This window comes from Solanum tuberosum, unplaced genomic scaffold (genome assembly GCF_000226075.1).
Source record: "Solanum tuberosum cultivar DM 1-3 516 R44 unplaced genomic scaffold, SolTub_3.0 scf00134, whole genome shotgun sequence".
In the NCBI taxonomy this organism is placed as follows: domain Eukaryota; kingdom Viridiplantae; phylum Streptophyta; class Magnoliopsida; order Solanales; family Solanaceae; genus Solanum; species Solanum tuberosum.
Window position 1 is genome coordinate 305667 of NW_006239062.1, and position 20039 is coordinate 325705.

Genomic DNA, 20039 nt, shown 5'->3' on the forward strand with positions numbered 1-20039 from the left:
GGGTGGGAGGGGGCACACTTACAAGAATTATATACATTTTGTTATTACAAGTCAATATCCATTGTGGTCCAAATAGAAGCAGAAAGTAGGCGCCGGGACTTCCATCCTAAAACCAACTTATTGGTCCCAATTTCCTCCACCCTATACCCATCATTGAATAGCCCCAACAACAATTTTGCTTGACAATGATTTGCAAAGCTTATATTACTCTCACAGAACCCCACTCCACTCAACCACTCCCCCCATGAGCACCTTTCTTCCTCTCCTCGGGCCCGGTAGATTCGGGCCAACGACCCAGTTATTCGAGGCCCGAGGAATACCCGCTCCACCAATGCCCGAGCTCGGCTTTGCAAAGGGAATCCTGCCTCAAGCGAATCATAGAGTGCTGAGTAGTGGTGTAAAGTATCCATGAACCGACCCATGAACCCTTCTTCGTCTCCTATTGGCCTTAGTTCCTCTTCGACTAGGGTCACGAGTCTCGGATTCAGTGTCTTAGATCCAGATAGGAACGAAGCAACTGAATCCGAGGCCCGATAGCTAAAATGAGGCAAATGAAGCATGCAATTAATAATTAGAGCTTCGCCTCTAACTAACTTGAGATTTGTTGGCTTAAATATTTCGTCCGAGTCCAATCTGCAGTGATGAAATGAAAATGGCTGACCGATAGATGTAGCGAAAGCCGTTAACCGACGGCCGGTCTCTTGGACCGTTCCGAATGACCGACGGCCGCTGCCGCTCCTTGACAATGCTGTGATCCGAAGGTGGGGAGTTGGGGGGCCATCTTTTCTGGACACCAATGCTTGCATTAACGATGCCCATTGAATTCCTTCCATTATATCGTAATCCACAATATGTACTCTTCGATCATGGGTTACCGATTCGAATATAGCTTGATTTGCTGTAAAATGCCCAAATTTGACAAAAGGAGACATGTCCTGCAATAGCTGAAAAGCTGCTAGAACATCTCCCTGATGGTGTTCGTCTTTGTAATTTGGGGAAAACATGAGCTTAGCGTGTAACGTACCGGAAGCAGCGCCGTCGAGCAACGCCTGCAAGGCGTCAGTGAAATGCGCGGCCAATCTCTCCATATTGGTAGCGCCGTTTGGGGACGCCAATTCCTTGAGCCGAACCAATATCACTCGAGCCAACTCACGGCTTTTATTCACGCCGGTTAACGCCTCCGCTGCCGCCATGAGGAGGTGAACAAGCTTCAGCCCGTTAATATCTTCCGATTGGTTGTTATTAGAGTCTCCTGATTCTTCTTCTTCTTCTTCCTCCATAATCTCAGCAGAATCCTCTTCGGAGTTGTGAAAGCAATTACCCGATCCCTGGATCATAGATTCAATTAGATCTTGGAAATTATCGCCACCGGAAAACGCATCCCAATCGAAAACCGGCGACCAGTCATTCCATGTACAACCATGATCATCTTCGGAAGAAGAAGAGGTTGTTGTTGTAGTGATAGTTGTAGTGGGTGTGCTTAAACTACCATAACAATCAAAATCTGAGATGGTTTCATCAACCATCATAGCCATAACTGCACTCCAAGTGTTTGTTTATATGCCCCACTCAAGATTATGTGCTATGATTTATAAACTGTAAATAGGAAAGAAAGAACTTAAACAAGAGACAATAGGAAAGTGATTAAGATTAATTAAAAGCATTAATAAAACAGGGATTAGTACTCTAATAAATAGAGTGGTAATGATGGGTTTCTTGTTCTATAGTTTGGTGTGGTTTGAAATTTAAATTATGTCATCAAAGCTGATTAATCATGCATTAGTTAATTTACTCTTCTGCCCCAGATATTTAATTAATTTAAGATTTTTGCTCCAATGTTTTTTTTTTCTTGTTTGTTTATCACTATGGTCCTCTACCAACTAGAAGGTCGGAAGTTTTGAGGTATATTACATACTTTAAGATTGCAAGAACCTTATAAAAGTGGGGATATATTTTATTTGATGTGTGAGGTTTGAGACAAACATAGTGCATTAGTTTATTGAACAAGTATGTGCCATCCATGTCATGTTGTATATTTTAGAATAAGATTTGTTAAAAGAAGTCTATGCATAACTGATTAGAGTTATGGAGATATTAGTATTGTACGGATTAGTTATAAGTAAATTTGTGTATTATTTTATTCATGTATTAGTTATGAAGAAATTAGTTATTCCACCTTCTATTCAGTGGCGGAACTAAGATTTTCAATAAGGGGGTTCAAAAGCTAAAAAAAATAGACATACGAAGTAGCCGAACGGGGGAGCTACTATATATACCTAAAAGATTATTTTAATCATGTATAAATTATATAATTTTCCGCCACTGCTTCTATCATGCATAAATAATAGAGAGAAATGTTGAAAATACCCTTAAATTCGGCGTGAATTATTAGTTTCACCCCTGAATTATTGACAACATTAAAAACACTCTTTTACTTGACAAAATTATTTTATAAGTTTCCAGGGTCATACTAAATTGCATATTAGTTAACAACCTATATGAGAAAGTAAAAAAAAGAAGTCCAAATAATTAAGGAAAGGAAAATGAAAACAAAGATAAGTTGATGTGATGACTAATCTGTAATGTACCAAAGTCCAACATTATACTGTTCTTGTCACTGTGAGATGTGAAAATTAAATTAACCAAATACATTTGAGATCTGTTAAAAATAAATTAGTAAATAAACTCAGATCATCAACTTAATTCAACCAGCTGACCGTGCACGTGCAGTTCTGAGCTTACAATCCCTCTTTACAAGAATAATATACATATATTGCGAGTTACATATCAAGATTATTGAATATTTTTTGTTACTTTTCTAAACTATAACTCTTTAATAAAGGAGTAAATTTTAGGTTTAGCAAACATAAAAATCATATTTGTATGCTATAACTATAGTTTGTATAATTGCGCTCCATAGCAAACATTGGAGCATCAGATTTGTATAAATCGTTGGCAGCCTCTCATTTGTATAAATCGTTGGCAGCCTCTCGTTTGTTTAAATTGCTGACAACCTCTCAATTCAATTGTATATATGTAACTACTACGTATATGTATCAATGATTGTGTTTGTATATCTGCGTATAATTTGAATTTGTATACAATTGAATCGAAATAAAATATTTGTATATCAAATCTCTCTCTCCCGCTTTATACAACACAAATTATAAAGAGAACTGGTAGGGGAATATCTGTATTTGTATAATTATAAGTGTATTGGACGAAAATATATGTATTTGTATTTGTATATACAGTTTCCTCTCGCTTTATACAAACACAAACACAATTTATACATTTGTGTTTGTATAAAGTGAGAGAGGCGAGGGAAAGTGGCGAGCGAAATTCGTTGGGGAGAGAGGCGAATGACAACTGTTTGCTACGACTTACAATTAAATGAAATTGTGGTTATAGACTTATAACATTTAATTTGATTAATAGTTTGTTATTTAATACAATTTTCTCTAAATAAAAAGGCCATGATTATATATATGGCAAAATATTTAAAATAACTTGCTTAGTGATGTGTACAATAGTTTAGGGGCTTCTATGAACACCCAAATTTTTTTAGGTATTGAATTCACAAAATGGTGATAGTTTAAGAGATTATATCTTCTTCATTCTAAAAGATAATAATCATGTACATCGTCACTTGAAACTCTTTGAAAGAATTTTTTTGAAGCGTGATGTTCATATAACAGGTCAGATTCTCCGATGAGACATTTTATTATGAACTATGATAGTTCAAGAGGATTCAGTGAACACCCAATAATTTAATTAGGTATATGATCAACTTGCAAAACAATGTTACTTCAGAGATTTTTTAAACCTTTTCATTCTTTTATTATGCCGTAATGCTTTTCACACTAAAATTGTGGGTTTGAACCCCCTCTTTTTTTAAAACAAATGAAATTTAGAACCTCAAAGTCTTAATCATGGCTTCGCCTCTAAAATTAATCAATGTATTTGTTTTTATAGCAATATATTTATTTTCATCAAGTTTGATTACTTCCAAGTTCCAAGCTACTCATAGCTTGCAGAAGTAACTAGAACTACGAATCCTTGTCTCTAGCTTTTTTTTTCTTTCTAATTTGTACATTAACATGAGTTCAGTTCTTCCTCCAAATACTAAAATTTTACAAGAAAAGTTAACTTCAGTGTACATTTATAGGCAGGGAAGACAAATTTGAGCTATAAAACATAGCACAAAAAAACAATTTAATAGAGTAATTACTTGATCCAATTTCCTTGGAAATCATCAATTTGAAACCTCAGTTGCAAGATGTTATTTTAAAAGCTAAATGACAAAAAAAAATTGTTTGTAAACCATGGGAAACTTACATAGATATACTATATTAAGAAAATATTTACTAATTCACTTGATTACTTTTAATACATTTATAATACAGTTTTAATACATATTACATAGAATAATTTATAAAACACATATAATGCAAGTTTTATTAATGACATTTTATCACACATTTTAATACAGTGTGTTAGAGTTTTATTACACCAACACAATGTGTCAATTTCTTACCAAACAAGCATAATATATTTTAAAACAATTATAATACATATATATTGCATACATAATTCACTTTTAATACATATTGTAGATTTATCATAGTAATGCTATGTATTGCTGTACATAGTAATAATATTACCAAAATCAATAATTATTTATTAAAAGGTATCCATCTAAAATCATTTTTTCAGGTTTGAGTCCACTGTAAACTTCACACTTGTGATGATACGGTAGCTTCACAAGTAACTTTGGTGCGGCACGAACAACGTTTCACATTAGTAAATGAAAAAATTGAAAAGCTACATATAAGGTGTACTAAATACTCTAAATGATGTGAACTCGTTTTGGAGAAATTGTGTAAGATTGATCAAAAACGGACAATATCATAACATATATGTTAATTATATCTTTGGGCTGACTTAGCCCAAAAATTAATATCAGAGCCAATGATTTGCAGAGCCGAGTATGAAAATAATAAAGTGATAGTGTGGGGCATGACTCACTACCTTTATCATGTCAAAGGCAGTTTGAATATGCGCACACACATGTGAGTGACACATAGTGAATCTCGGAAATTGACTCGTGGATCACGATGATGGGCGATGGTATAACTTCGTTCGAGGAACCACAATTGTTGAGTGTGTAAACAAAGTCTCACATCAATAGTTTGAAAAGATTGAGTTGCTACATATAATATTATAGCGATACTCTTATTGGTATGAGACCTTTGATTTTAGTGAAAAACATACCGGCTTGACCAAAAACGAACAATATTACATCATATTAAAAATATATATCTTTGTAATGACTTAATCCAACAAATTCCATATGGAAAAAATATTAAGGATGTGTTCCGTATTGGATAAAAATATTTTCCAGAATCAAGGGATGAATCATGAATGCATAACAATCATGTATTGAAGTCTTTGGTAACAATGTAAATGCACTTTGATGCACAAGATTGAATCTCAAATATATGATTAAGTAGTTGACAATACAAGTAATTTTACTGAATTTCATCAGTCTATCAAGTGTATTAGAAAAAATAATAATGCATGAATTACTGAATGGCAAAGGGGTAGTTGTTAGAGTGTATTAGAAAAAATAATAATGCAAGCATTAACTTTGTGTAGCAATATCTTTTTTAGTGTATGTATAATTAATGCATGCTTGCATTAATTAAACACTCTATTGTGTATTATTAATACCATAAGTTGCATGTATTAGTAATGCAAAGATTTTAATGCATGAATTAGCATCAACTCAAACCTTTTTACATCTATTCCACATATTTGTGGTGGGTATCTTTGTGAAAAAATATTTTTAAAAAAAGTTTATGCAGTGCATGCTATTTTTAATACACCAAACCAAATAATGCATAAGAAACAATCTCTGCATAACTAATACAATTATGCAAACATAACTAATACATTAACATTATTCTTATACACCCTATCAAACGACTCGTTACGTTAATATACATTGTCAAGTGACTTCAACATCATTTCTTGTTTAGAGATTTTTAAAATTTTAATAAAATAGAATAAATTAAAAAATACTTAGTTGAAAGGTATTGTGTGGGGGACTATGTCATCGATGTCACTTAGCCTTGCCGGCTTGTCCGGCTCAACGTTTTCACCATCAATCTTTCACTTAATACAAAATTCAGTAAATAGTAGCATTGACAAGATATTTATTATTAATATAATAAATTCCAATTATATTCATAGTTATTACATGGAGAATGTCACTCTTTAATGGCCCAATTAGAAATTTTTACAATTATTTATTGCAAATGAACGATTAAATTTGGAGAAATTGCAAGTCAAATGAATGTGATTGGTTTCATTTCACACGTTATTTAAATTAATCGTAGTATGATTGCGTTCTTATTTTGGGTGGCCGACTGGGGAGTCCTAGATCAATTTTTCCCATAAAAAAATATCTCTAATATGTTATAGGGTTATGTGAATTTCTCTTTCCACAAAATGTCTTTTATATTTCGAAAAAAATTAGTATTATGTGAATTTCCCTTTCCACAAAATGTCTTTGATAATTTCTCTGTCCAGCAATAGTTGTCTACTATTAATTTGACATAGCCACACAGGGATTAAGAACCAGTAAAGGATAGGGGTTAATTTTATCAAATCATCTAATTAAATATTAGTCATCTAAATATTGAAAAGTAAATAGCATTTAATAACAATGGTAAAATAGACACAACATGATAAACTATTCATTAATTTTATAAACTGGACAAATATTGTTGACATCCCAAAATAGTATATACAGTGGACAAGTAAAGATGGACGGAGGAGTATTCCTAAAAAATCTAGGATTATGTGAATTTCTCTTTCCATGAAATGCCTTTTATATTTCAAAAAAATCTACGCCAGAAAATACTAACAAAATATGAGTTCACAAGCTCATAACTTCATTGATGAACTCAAGCTGAGAGAAAATAGTAAAAAAATATTTTTTTATTAATCACAATATTTTATACATTCAACTCTTAAAAGAGAATATAGTGCTTAGTCTTATAGTTTTAATCTACAAAATATCTTCTAACAGACTTTTAAGAAACTATGCAAGCTCATCATTAAGTAACAAACAAATGAAATGAATATTAACTAACCAAAGGACCAGATTCATTGTGTATCATAACTAACTAATGGATCAGATTCATCATGTGATGCATTTGAACAACTACCTTATGCTTCACAGATGAAGCGCACTAGGTAAACTTGACCATTTTTTCAAGATGTTTTGTGATAGTAAATTTTGTTAAAGAAAGTAGAGAAAATGGTGGTAGATTTCAGGGAGTTCTCTCTTTGGAGCTAATAAAGAAGATAATAATTGTGATTTTGTTAGTCACCTAGAGTACATAATTAAATTGAACACTTTTTTTTGACAAATCGTTTAGGATAACGAATCAAAGTAAGCACATTTTATTATCTATTAAGAACTATTTCAATCAAGTAAAAAATATATACTAAAATTGAAATAAAGTATTATACATACATCAAAGATTATTTTCTGATTTTCTCCCTATAGTTGTAAAGTCTCATTTCTTGTGATTTTGATTTTAATTGTGAAATGATCATTTTACCCCTATTTTAGCGTTTTCATGCATAGTTTGTGTTCCGGAAATGGTTGGTTTGATCCTCGATGCGATCATGTATATTTTTGGTGATTTGACCCCTCTTGAGTTAAGAATTTATGATATGATTGACTTTAGTCAACATTTTGAGTTCTGAGCATCGAATGGACATTTCACCAATTCCATCGCGTCTGAAACATCAAGTTTGAGCTAGTTAGGTGTTTGATAAGGTTTTCGAGGCCCTGGATTGAGATTTATGTGTTTGGCTGAGAAGTTGAGTTTTTAGCCTTAAGAGTGGTCCGGGAGGGTAATTCCATCATTTGATCATGTGATGCATTTGAACAACTACCTTATGCTTCACAGATGAAGCGCACTAGGTAAACTTGACCATTTTTTCAAGATGTTGTGTGATAGTAAATTTTGTTAGAGAAAGTAGAGAAAATGGCGGTAGATGTCATGGAGTTCTCTCTTTAGAACAAACAAAGAAGATAATAATTGTGATTTTGTTAGTCACGTGGAGTCCATAGTTAAATTAAACAATTTTTATTTTTGATAAATCTATTAGTTTAGGATAAAGAATCAAAGTAAGCACATCTTATTATATATTAAGAACTATTTCAAATAAGTAAAAAACATATTCTAGAATTAAAATAAAGTATTATACATACATTAAAGATCATTTTCATCATTTTCTGACTTTCTCCCTGTAGTTGTAATGTCTTATTTCTTGTGATTTTGATTGTAATTGTGAAATAATCATATTTCCCTTCTTCTTAGCGTTTTCATGCATGCTTAGTTTGTGTTTCGAAAATGGTTGGTTTGGTCGTCGATGCGATTGGGTGTATTTTGGTGATTTGATCCCTCTTGAGTTGATAATTTATGATATGATTGACTTTAGTCAATATTTTGAGTTATGAGCATCGAATGGAAATTCGCCAGTTCCATCGCGTCTAAAACATCAAGTTTGAGCTAGTTAGGTGGTTGGTAAGGCTTCCGAGGCCTTGGGTTGAGATTTAGGTGTTTGGCTGAGAAGTTTAGTTTTTAGCCTTAAGAGTGGTTCGGGAAGGTAATTCCGTCATTTGATCTCTTTTTGAAAATCCAACGAATTCATTGAGTCCGAAATATCGAACTTAGTGGGGTATCATATCAGTTTATTTTTATCGGACTCCGAACGAATTTCAAGATCCATTCGATGATTTGAAAGTTGGCTATTTTTCTGGTGTCTGCTGACTTCACGATCGCGAAGGGGATCTTCGCTTTCGCGAGGGTCACATTTGCGAAGGCTGATTTTTTTTTTTTCAAAAGGTCAAGTGGTCAAATCTTCACGAAAGCGAAGGCCAGTTCGTGACCACATCCTTAGTGTTAGTAAAGGCTGAAGGATTTTTCGGGATTCACTTTTGCAAACAGGATGTCGCTTTTGCGCTATCTGAGACCCTTTTTGGCCTGCCATTACAAGATTTTTCTATTTTTCTCATTTCCATCATTTTCACTCGATTTAAGCTTAGGAGAAGTGATTTCTTTGAAGTTTTTCTTAGCGAAATTCGTGTGGGGAAAGTTCTTCTACCAACTCCTTGTCATTTTCTTTAATTTTTATCACCCAAAATACCTTTTAAATCTTGATTTCAAAGTGCGTCTTTGGGGCTTTTCTCCCAAAGTTGAAAAATTAGTAAATTCAGAACTCATTTATTGATCTTTTTTAACGGGGTTTTCAACTACAAACTCCACTGGACTTGTAGAACTTGATTTCCAACAAAAATAAATATGATTTTACCCTTTGGATTTCCGAAGTGATTTTTGGACTATTTTACCCCCGATTTCAAATCCTATCAATATGGATATCATTGGACTCCTTTTTTTATGAACTCTTTTCATTCTTGATAGTTGAGGATCGTTTCAATGATTGTGTGGTTGAGGAAGTGCTCCGATAGAGTTGTTCGAGTGATTTTCGGCATTAAGGGAGGTTTGACTATCTCTTTTTTAGACTGAGATGAGTAATTAACCTTTCTTAGGAAGTCAACTGTGAAATGAGTAGTAGCATGAGTCTTAGAAGTTGATAAATGTTGACCTGCTTGTTTAGTTCGTATGATGCCTATTTGTGATACTTCATCTGTGTGGAGGCTTGATCTATAATTGTTGCGAAATTCTGTGATATTTGAGTAATTGCCCGAGCGAGGGGTTATGTGAACTATCTTTATATTTGACATTGAGATGCCCGAGTTAGGGGCTTGAGTTACTTTTTGAGCATCTTAAAATGAAAGAAATATTTTCTAAGTGGTAAAGAACTAAGATTGAATTCAAATAATTTCCTCCACTATCCCTATCATGTGAGAATATGTTTCATGACTTGTTGAGTTTGAGAACTTGATACTATTTGAAACCCTCGATGAATTGATTATGCTTTGTGTTGCATGTGTGTTGTGATGCATTCATCTTCATGCAGCATATCATTGTTCATGGAAATATGAGAAAGTAGAGATATACTATCTTTTTGAGAAAGAAAATGTGACACCTTACTTATATCCTTGACCATGAGCTAGGTGGCAAGGAGATGAGATATAGAGATTATGAGATTGGTATATGGACTGTGTCCCCCATAGGTCCCTGTATGGAAGCTAAATGCTCGGCAAGGTGTATACGACAGATTGTGCGACGGCCTTGATACCACCACATTATCCCATCATTTCATCATCTCATTGCATCACATTGACTAGTTTTGTTGTGTTGTGTAACTTGTTTATGTGTTGATTTAAATATTATATGTACCCTTATATGTATACTTTATTCGCGCCGTTCTATATTAATTGGTGGCATCGATGCCGAAATGAGACTTTTCTGCGTGCAGGTGAAAACATTTCATAGTTTATTTCTTAAGTCTGTTTAGTTGCTTATACTCAGTCGTCGGTCTAACCTATTGAGTATATGTTGATTGTACTCAACCCCTACTCCTGTTATCCCTTTGATGCAGATCCTAGTCAGGGTGATCCTCGTTGTGATTGACTGGATCCGACGAATTTCTCTCTTTCGGAGTTATGGTGAGATCCTACTTTTCGGATCACCATTGATCTCCATCTATCATTTAAAGTTTTTAATTTTCCTTTCGTTGAGATGTAATTCAGATTCTAGAATATTGGATCAAGATATGATATAAGAAGATTGGATCACATAGTTTTGATTTTCTAATTTTTTTTCTTTCCAAAGTAATTAAGTTAATTAATTACTATATTTTGATCCCACTTTGAAATTAGATAAAGTAAAACCAAGTACGTACGTAGGAAAACAGTACAATAGCATAATATTTTAGTGAAATTGAAGTCAGATATGGCACTTTCAAAGGGTTTGAATTGATTAGACCAACTAAAATATTCAATTTAAAATTCTATGGACGGCATGCATTCTCAAAATGACCTACTAAAAACCCTTTAAATTCTAACCATTCAAATAATTAGTTGTATGTAATTAAATCAATGAGTAAAAAGATATCTACATCTAAGAACATATAACAATATATTAAGTCCAATTACTAATCCGTCAGCAAAAAGGTTTTGTTTGGAAATTGGAAGGCTTGTTAATATATTAATATGTCAATATCTCATTATCTCATATACCTTGTGATATAGAAGTGGGGAAATATGTAGTTTTCTTACCTAATCTTTAATAAATGAAAAAAAAAGCATTAACTTGAAATATTTTACACCAAAAGTTCTTTTGAATCATGAAAAGCACTAAAAAGATTAACAATTTTTTTTAAAAAGAAAAGGGGCTAATATACCCTTCAATATTGTAATCTAGAGCTGATATACTTTTTGTTTTAAAAATAGCTCATATATATATATCGTTATACAAATGATTAAATGTGTTCTTTTGATCTAAGACCCGATTTAGACCTGATATATCCCTTCTAGTAAATGATAATTATTTTTTGAATTTATTATTTTGATTGCCAAATTTATTTACTTTTCACTTGTTTTTTTAAATTTTTTTATCATAGATACAAAAATAAATTATAATATAACCACAAATATTTATTTTTAAAAAAATCTTTCCTTACTTTTTTCTCCTTTTCTATTCACTTTTTAAAAAAATTATTTCTCATATTTACACTAAAAATGAGCAATATTTCTTAGAAATTAAGAATAAAAAATTCAAATAATGATAAACAAATGGATCTATGAGGGGATATTTAAAACTCAAATTAGCCATTGAAATAAAGAAGTATAAAAAATCATATGTGGGAAAAATCAACTATACCCTAAATTTGCTAGAAGAATCATATATACCCCTACATGGATATTTTTAAATTTAAAATTAATGTTTTTACTTTCATTAGTTGATAGGAATATATGTGAGCTATTTTTATAAGTGTATGAGTATATGTAAGTCATATTTACAATGATAAGTTATATTGAGCCAATTCTGTAATGAGGATAATATATCAATTCTAAATCACAAGTTGAGAATATATCAAACCCTTTTTCATTTAATTTACAAAAAAATAGTCCTTTTTCTATTTATTTTTATTAGAAGGCCCTTTTCATTAAGTAAGTATTCCCCCATTTCTTGAACTCACTGTATAGAAAATCCAAATGAAGGGTAAAAATGAAAAAATATTCTAAAAGTAGTCTTGAAAATTGAACATGTAACACCTTGGACTTAGAAAAAGCTAAATTTGAAAGAACCAAATTTAGAGTCATGCAAGTTACTCTTCAAATGGTAAGTTTTGAGTCAACTTCAAACGATCATAACTTTTAGCACAGGATGTGTTAGGTAGCCCATGAGATATCAAATCAAAGGTCATTGAGTCCTCTTTCCAACGCCACCGAGTTTGCTAAATTCCGAGTTCTGCTGAAGGAGATATGCCCATTTGAGTGCAGCCTCTCTAAATAGAGCTTTTCATCCGTTTTAAGGAGGAATATTTTGGTCTTTTCCTTTCCCCATTAAGCCCACACGTTTTGACTCACCCAAATAGGGGTCAAAGCGGATTGATTTCAGTTTTCAATCTCTCAAAAAAAAAAAAAATTAAGCGAGTTAGGGCAAAGTTCAAGAGGAGAAGGGAAGGTTTTGGGGAAATCGCCAAGAACTTGGTTCTTTCGAGGAACGTGAGGATTCTCAGTAAATCATCCATGAAATCATTATGTGTAGGTTCTTGAGGAATTCTTAAGCTTTTACTTCATTTTTTTTTATCAATGGAGTCATGTTGGATTGTTAAAGTGAGGGTTTTGCGAATGAGTGTTGTTCTTGATGTAAATTGAGTGAGTTTTCAATGAATTTCGTTGGGCTTATGAATCTAAATGAATTTGGGAATGAATCATTCGATTTCAAGTGGGTTAAGCCATGAATTGAACAAAAAAACTCGTCAAAATTCTGGGTTTGGGGTAACGCATCGCACCACCAAGGCGCCAGGAGGTAATATATTGACTATAACTAGGCCAGACATCGCCTTTGTAGTTCAAGTGCTCAGTCAATACATGCACTTATTTATGCCAAGCAAGAAATGTTCAGAATTGGTAGCATATTGTGATACTAAAGGGCTATGCAAGCCTCAACATGATTAACAAGCTTGGAATGAAAAATGTTTTTAATTCTCAACTTGAGGGGGAGTGTTGAAGACATGTAAATAATTAATTGTACATGTTAATCAAGTCTATTATTTAGTTAATTAAGAAAGTTAGTTTGTATAGAAGTTCTTGACAGTTAGAAAAGTTGAATGTATAGTAGAGTTCAGAGTCAAAAGGACAAAAAAAATTGTCAAAAATTCCAAAAGGGCACATCATATTTTTTTTAAATCGAAAGGGCAACGGAGAGATTTTCCTCTGACACATATTAACGTCGTTTACTCCGTTAAAAATAAAAATCGTTGCCAAGGCAGCGATTTTGTCCAATTTTTTTTTCTTTTTTTCCACTAAAATCGCTGGCACAACAGCGATTATTTAACTCTAATTTTTTCTCCTCCAACTAATATCGCTACTATGGCAGCATTTTCATAGAAAAACAAATTTGGTAGCTTTTCTGTAAAAACTTTTTTTTTGGAAAATCGCTGCCTTGGCAGTGTTTTCCTTAAAACAAATAAATTTATTTTGAAAATCTTTTCTTAATTTTTAAAAAAAAGTTTTTATGAAAAAACAATTATTATTTTTTTAAATCGCTGACAGGCAGCCTAATTCCACCCAAAATTTTGGACTTGACGTAGAGATCATCAAAATAAGGCATGAACTGTAATCAATGTTGAATTAGGTTGCCTTTTCAGTAATTTTTGTTAAAAAAATTATTTTTTAATAAAAACGCTGCTTTGTTTTCAAAACAAAAAAAAATAATTAAGAAAAACTATTTTTTTTAAAAAATAAAAAATTGAAGAGAAACGAATTTAAAAAAAAAGAAAAAAAATTAACTAAAACGCTGCAAAGGCAGTGATTTCAAGATATATATTTTTTATATAAAAAAGCTGCCAAAGCAGCCATTTTCATGGAATTTTTTTTCGTTCTATGAAAATGCTGCTATGACAGCGATATTAGTTGGAGGAAAATTAATTGGAGTTAAATAATCGCTGCTATGTCAGCGATTTTAGTGAAGAAAAAGAAAAAAAAATGGACAAAATCGCTGCCCTGACAACGATTTTTAGTTCTAACTAAATAAACGGCGTCAGTATGTGTCAGAGGGAAGGAGCGATTTTACCCTTTTGATTTTAAACAAATATGATGTGCCCTTTTGAAATTTTTGGCAAATTTTTTACCCTTTTAGCTCCGGACTCATGTATAGTAATACACATTAATAATATGGTTCTTCATTCGAATAAACACTTAAAAAAACAAACTTTTAGCTTCCCAAAAGATTTGCTGGTAGATTATAAATCTTGAAATTATTTCCAAAACAAATTAGTAAATACGAAAAGTATTAAACCAAAATGAAATAAAGTGTAGTAGTATCTCATAGTAATAAAGTTAATTTTACGTTACATTCCTTTGAGCGAAAGGGAATGTCGACATGTTGTCGATATAAATGGATTAGCTTTAAAAAGTTCGAATATGTTTGCAAATAATAAAAAGAATAATTTTCTCTTCATGATGTGATTAGCTTTACAATACAAAAAGATATATGGAAATTTCTTTTTCATTTCCTCTTGTAAAAGACCGTTGTATTTCATATATGTAAAAAGAAAATAAAATCTTCAACTAGGAGATTTAAAAAATATAAAATTGTAGTGGGCTAAATACACCTAACTATCGAGATGATTCATTAGACATAGATCCAAGAAATTATTTTTTACTTATTTGTACGATATAATATTGAATTGACGAGAAAATTCAATAGAATCCCTTCATCGCATTTAGCTCAACCACTTGCTTTAAAGCACTGAGGAAGTCCTAATGCTGATTGCAGATTCAACAAAATCTAGTTGCTTTGACTTGAACCTTATATTGTGTTTTAAAAAATTATTTAATATGTCTAAAACATCGATTTGAAACGTAGTAAACAAAAATTAATTCCGACTCTGCTTCAAAGTATTAGTCATTGTTTATATTTACAATGTAAGGAAAGAAAACTTTAAAGAAAACAATGTTTGATTATTAGTTAAACTGATCTTTAAAAAGAAAAATGAATTGGAGATGACTTTTAAGTTTGACAAAGTGATGTTGACTAGTTTCAAGTGATTTTTTTTCACTTACAAAACTTACACTTTTGATCATGTTAATTAATGTAGGTTCAAATACCTTTATTAAACTTTTTTTTCAAATACCTTATTAAATCAAGCGCCTATTAGGTAAAATAATTAATCAAGGAATAGAGGAATAATAAAATTGTCAATCATGTAGACATCGAAATTATAAATATGAAAGTCTTACGTCATTGGTAAGTTTGGAAGTGCAAACACAATTTTAATGAAGATAATTTGGAATTGTATATAAAAAATTTCAAAGAATAATTAAGAAGAAGAAAAAGGTGTTTGGGAAGTCAAGTCAAAAGTTACACACTTCATATTATTATTTTATGAAAGATTCTCTAAATTGATAATATCGATTTATAGCTTGGACAAAATAGTGATTGTCAACCTATAATTAAATAGTCTCTTATGCTTTGGTATATTCTCCACAATTGATGTAATTGATTTGTCTGGCACACAAGCTGTAGGAATCTTTTAAGCTAAAAAAAAGGGGGGAATATATATATATCATTATTTATAACTTAATAAGTATTATTGGTGGTACATTAGTAGTACATTTTGTCTCCTATCCCTTGATTACTCTCAAACAATTGGCACTCAAATATTGTTAAGATAAACTTTCGAATAATTGATACTAAAAAATAATTGCTAAAACTTCAATACAACAAAATTACTGTAATTACTCGGTCGGTCATTTTTAGAAAGTTTTGTAAATTTCTCATTTTGCTCCTTCCGTGATCGATCCCGAATCATTTATGATTGAGGTTGAAAAAATCGTTTTGAATTTTGAGTTAAATATTGAGAATTTGGTAAGTTTGTGATCTTGAATGGCTAAGTTGCTTAAAAGTGGTTATTGGTGTCTTTTGGAGTTTCGAGTGTCGGAATGGAATTCTGTTGATTCCATCAGTCTCGAAATGTGGGTTCTAGTATGTGGTAGTTGTCGGTTTCAGATTTGGAGTCTTTTTGAAGATTTGAGGTCCTAAGTTGTGAAATTGTGGAAATTTAGCATTTAGATTGACTTCGGTCAACATTTGGGGTTTAGATACTCGGATCAGAATTCTGAAAATTCCGTTGGATTTGGGCAATGATTCTAGGCCTAAGTGAGGTCTTGGTTGATTTTTGAGAGGTCCCGAGTTTATTTTAGCCTTTTTAGGCATTGAGTTAGTTTCTTGTGGTTTTCACGAATGTCGGGTCAAGGAGACCTCAGATTTATGTTTTGATGGTTCCATTGAGTCTGGAACGTCAACTATAATTGATTTGCATATGTGATTTGTGCGTACGGGGTTCCAAGCGAATCTCGAGGGTCCTTTCGATGATTTTGAGTTTGGTTGTTTTGCTGGTTTCTGGTTCTGGTGCATAACCATTTTGGTCATCGCGATCGCGAGGCTCCCTCATCACAATCGTGTAGCACAAATTTGAGGTGTATTGTGATTGCATGGGTCTTTGCCGCGATCGCGATGGTCAACTTTAATGAGTTGATTATCTTACTCATTGCGATTGTATGATCGCAATGATCATTTGAGACTTGGGTAGACTATTTTTCAAAATCGGGGTTTCAACCTCATTTCACCATTTTTTGAGTTTTGAGAGCTTTGGGGTGGCGATTTAAACCAGGTTTTCGAGGAAAAACTTTTGAGTAACGATTCTTTTCAATTACCCATTATGATTATTGAGTATATGAGTTAAAATCAAGATTTTGGGTTGATAAATTGGGGGTTCTTCATGAACTTGAGTTTTGAAGTAAAAGTGGGTTTGTGAATAGACCGTAAGTCATTTTTCGAAATGGTTTTCACCAACGAGTTTCTAAAGCCTTGAGTAATGTTTTCAAGTATTAAATTTTGGATTCAAACCTTCTTTTTGAAATTGGGTTTTCTGTTTATTTACCCATTTTTTAAAGAAATTGATGTGGGTATTACCGTTTTCGAAGATTTATTGTGAATACTTGCTTGTATATAGATTTTGTGGCTTCGGAAGTGATTCGGAAGGGGAAGACTCAATTCTTGGAGTGATTAATTGATTTCGTTAGGACAAGTGATCTCTTAAACCTTGTGTTCTAGTAGAATTCATGTATTTCCTTCATTGATTGTGTGTTGGGAGTAATGAGAATGAGGTGAAGGCTTAATTGTCCACTTGATAAATCTTAATGAATAAAAATGGGTTGAAATGAAAAGGCTATGTGATGAACATGATAATGTGAATTGCCTTGTTGTGACTCTTATTGATTGATTGATGAAATGCTTGATAGCATGAATGTGGACTTGAATTGCATGAATTGTTGTCTCTTTCATGTGGTGTAATATTACTTGCGTGCACTGATTGTTGAACATCGTGATGAGACATGTGATGGTTATGATGACGAGGTCATTTATGGCAAGTGTTTATTATGTCGAGGTCATTATCGACGAGTGCTATTATATCGAGGTCATTTCCAACAAGTGTTGTTATGCCGAGGCCATTTCCAGCTCGTGATATTGGGCCGACGGAAAATGTTTTCGGTGAGAGATTGATTATTGTGATTTGATGCATTTTGATGTTTATGTGTGACTTAGTTGTTATTCGTGATTAAAGTATTTGTACGTGTGAATAATCTACTTGATACTTGAGATTGACGTACTTGATTTGTGCTAGTTGTTGGATTGCGACTATAGCCCTGTGAGGTGTGCGTTGTAGAACTGTTAGGTTGGACTGATTTCTGTACATATTGTAGTTTGAGGAGGTTCGGTTGGAGTCTCGGGGGTATTCAATTTCTAGCTAGATGCCTTGTCTATCAGGTTGCTTGTTGGGTACCGTGTTGTTGATACTCACTCATTGCTTCTACACTTGTGTAGGTTCCGAGCCTGGTATAGCGTGATTTCTCTTCTTCTCACTTTCTGAGGCTTGTTGAAGGACTTGAGAGGTAGTTGTTTGTCGTCCCGGGCGGGATCTCTTTTGCCTTTTCTTTATCTTTGTTCTATTTAAGAAACAATGACTAAGTTTTGTACTTATTTCCTAATTCTACACTTCATGTATTTAGGTACCGTTTGGTAGGAGGTATTGATCAATAGTCCATGGATTAAAATTTAGTCCAACAAAAACATTGTTTGGTTACTTCATTTAACCTAACCATATATTAGTTATACCTCATACAAAGTCTTATTTTATCCCTAGAAAAGGGAGCTATAACTAATCCAAGGTTTAACAATCCTTGGATAAGACGCCTAAATGACTAAACTATCCCAAATCTTTTTTCTTTAAATTTCTTTTGTTATTTAATGTTCTTTTTTATTTATATTAGAAAAGTTATAAATATTATTTTAAATTCTCCAAATTTGTTCAATATAATTTAATGATTTCACAAACTAATATTTTTTTTCTCCATATTTGATTTGCTATATTGGGTTGACTTTTTTCTTTTTAAAAAAAAATGTATTTTGTTGATTGACCACTTGAACAAATTTTTTTATTTTTAAAAAATAAGCTTCGTGTATTTGAACAATTTATGTAGCCTTAAATCTATGTTGATTTAAGGTATATCTGATCAACAAAAAATTAGAAATATATTGTGCTATCAAGGATCTGTGTAGTGGCACATCACACCTCAAAATTAATAATAAATTTTTTAATATATTTTAGTATTTAACTTGACTAGTTAAATGAAATAGAAAATATCATAATAACTCAACGGAATAATAGGAAAGAAGTTTTTTCTAGAGTTTTAAACCAAACATAAGATAAGTGGGAAGCAATGAACCAAACACTTGATAAAAATTAATCCCTGCATTACTAATCCATGTGTTAGTAATCCTTGCATTATGCATCTTTGTACCAAACGATCCCTTAATGGCTTGTACCCGTGACAACCAGTTTTTGGGGGTTTCAATAGAATGAATAAGTTTTCTGCTTTATCTTGTTCTTGCTTTATATTTTCGCATTTCTTTCATTTTCGTTGGGTTGAGGCTGACTTGTCATGGTAGAAATAGACAAGTGTCATCACGTTTATTTTTGAATCACGACAATTATGATAAGTAGTTCGAAAGTAGTAAAAATTGTGGACTCTATGCTCATTAACTACATCAATTGGGGTATATAATTCGTACATTTTCATATAGATGGATTTGCCATCATCAATTAGGAATCATATTCGGTATAATTTTGTAACCGGACTTTTATATGATCAATCAATCTATATATTTTTAGATCGGTTATTAATATTTGATCACTGTTGAAATGTAACTGAGAAATATCCATTTTTAAAATGGACAATAATATTTGGATAAAAATATTCCTAGCTAAAATACAAGAGACAAAATACAAAGTTACTCTTGAAATTCCTATATTTCAAGTCGTGTGGGTATAATAGAAATTTCTAAAAGCTTTCATGTTTTAGTCTAGGAGTAGGATTGTCCAAATAATGTGTTTTTATTATGCAAAATGACAAACATCTAGATTATATTATGTAATATAGCTATAGTTTCGATTATTTTTAATTTGTGACTACAGTTTAGCGAAATTTTGCTATTCAGTTTTCTAATTTTATAAATTTAGAATTTGTATAATTCGGTCCCTGATTGTATAAATCCTGAATTTATATAATTCGGTTTCTGATTGTGTAAATTCAGAATTTGTATATGTTTACCCTAGCTATTTGTATACAATTTATGGAAAATTCATAATAAATTACCATGATTGTATATTGGCAAGCGAAATATACAAATGGAGTTCTAAAAAATTCCTAAATATAAAATTTGTGTATACTTACCATGTTTGTATTTTTACAA

The 20039-nt window shown here is 32.1% G+C and overlaps 1 protein-coding gene across 1 annotated transcript; it reads right to left on the reverse strand.

The window, feature by feature from the left end:
- Positions 1 to 10: 10 nt before the first annotated feature.
- LOC102585836 (nodulation-signaling pathway 2 protein) lies at positions 11 to 1731 on the reverse strand. Its single transcript, XM_006351813.2, has one exon. The coding sequence runs from the start codon at positions 1533 to 1535 to the stop codon at positions 45 to 47; it is 1491 nt and encodes a 496-aa protein (XP_006351875.1). The 5' UTR covers positions 1536 to 1731; the 3' UTR covers positions 11 to 44.
- Between the last annotated feature and the right edge of the window lie 18308 nt (positions 1732 to 20039).

Excerpts from the sequence above, each read along its gene's own strand:
- LOC102585836 (XM_006351813.2), bottom strand. The coding sequence starts at position 1,535 with ATGGCTATGATGGTTGATGAAACCATCTCAGATTTTGATTGTTATGGT.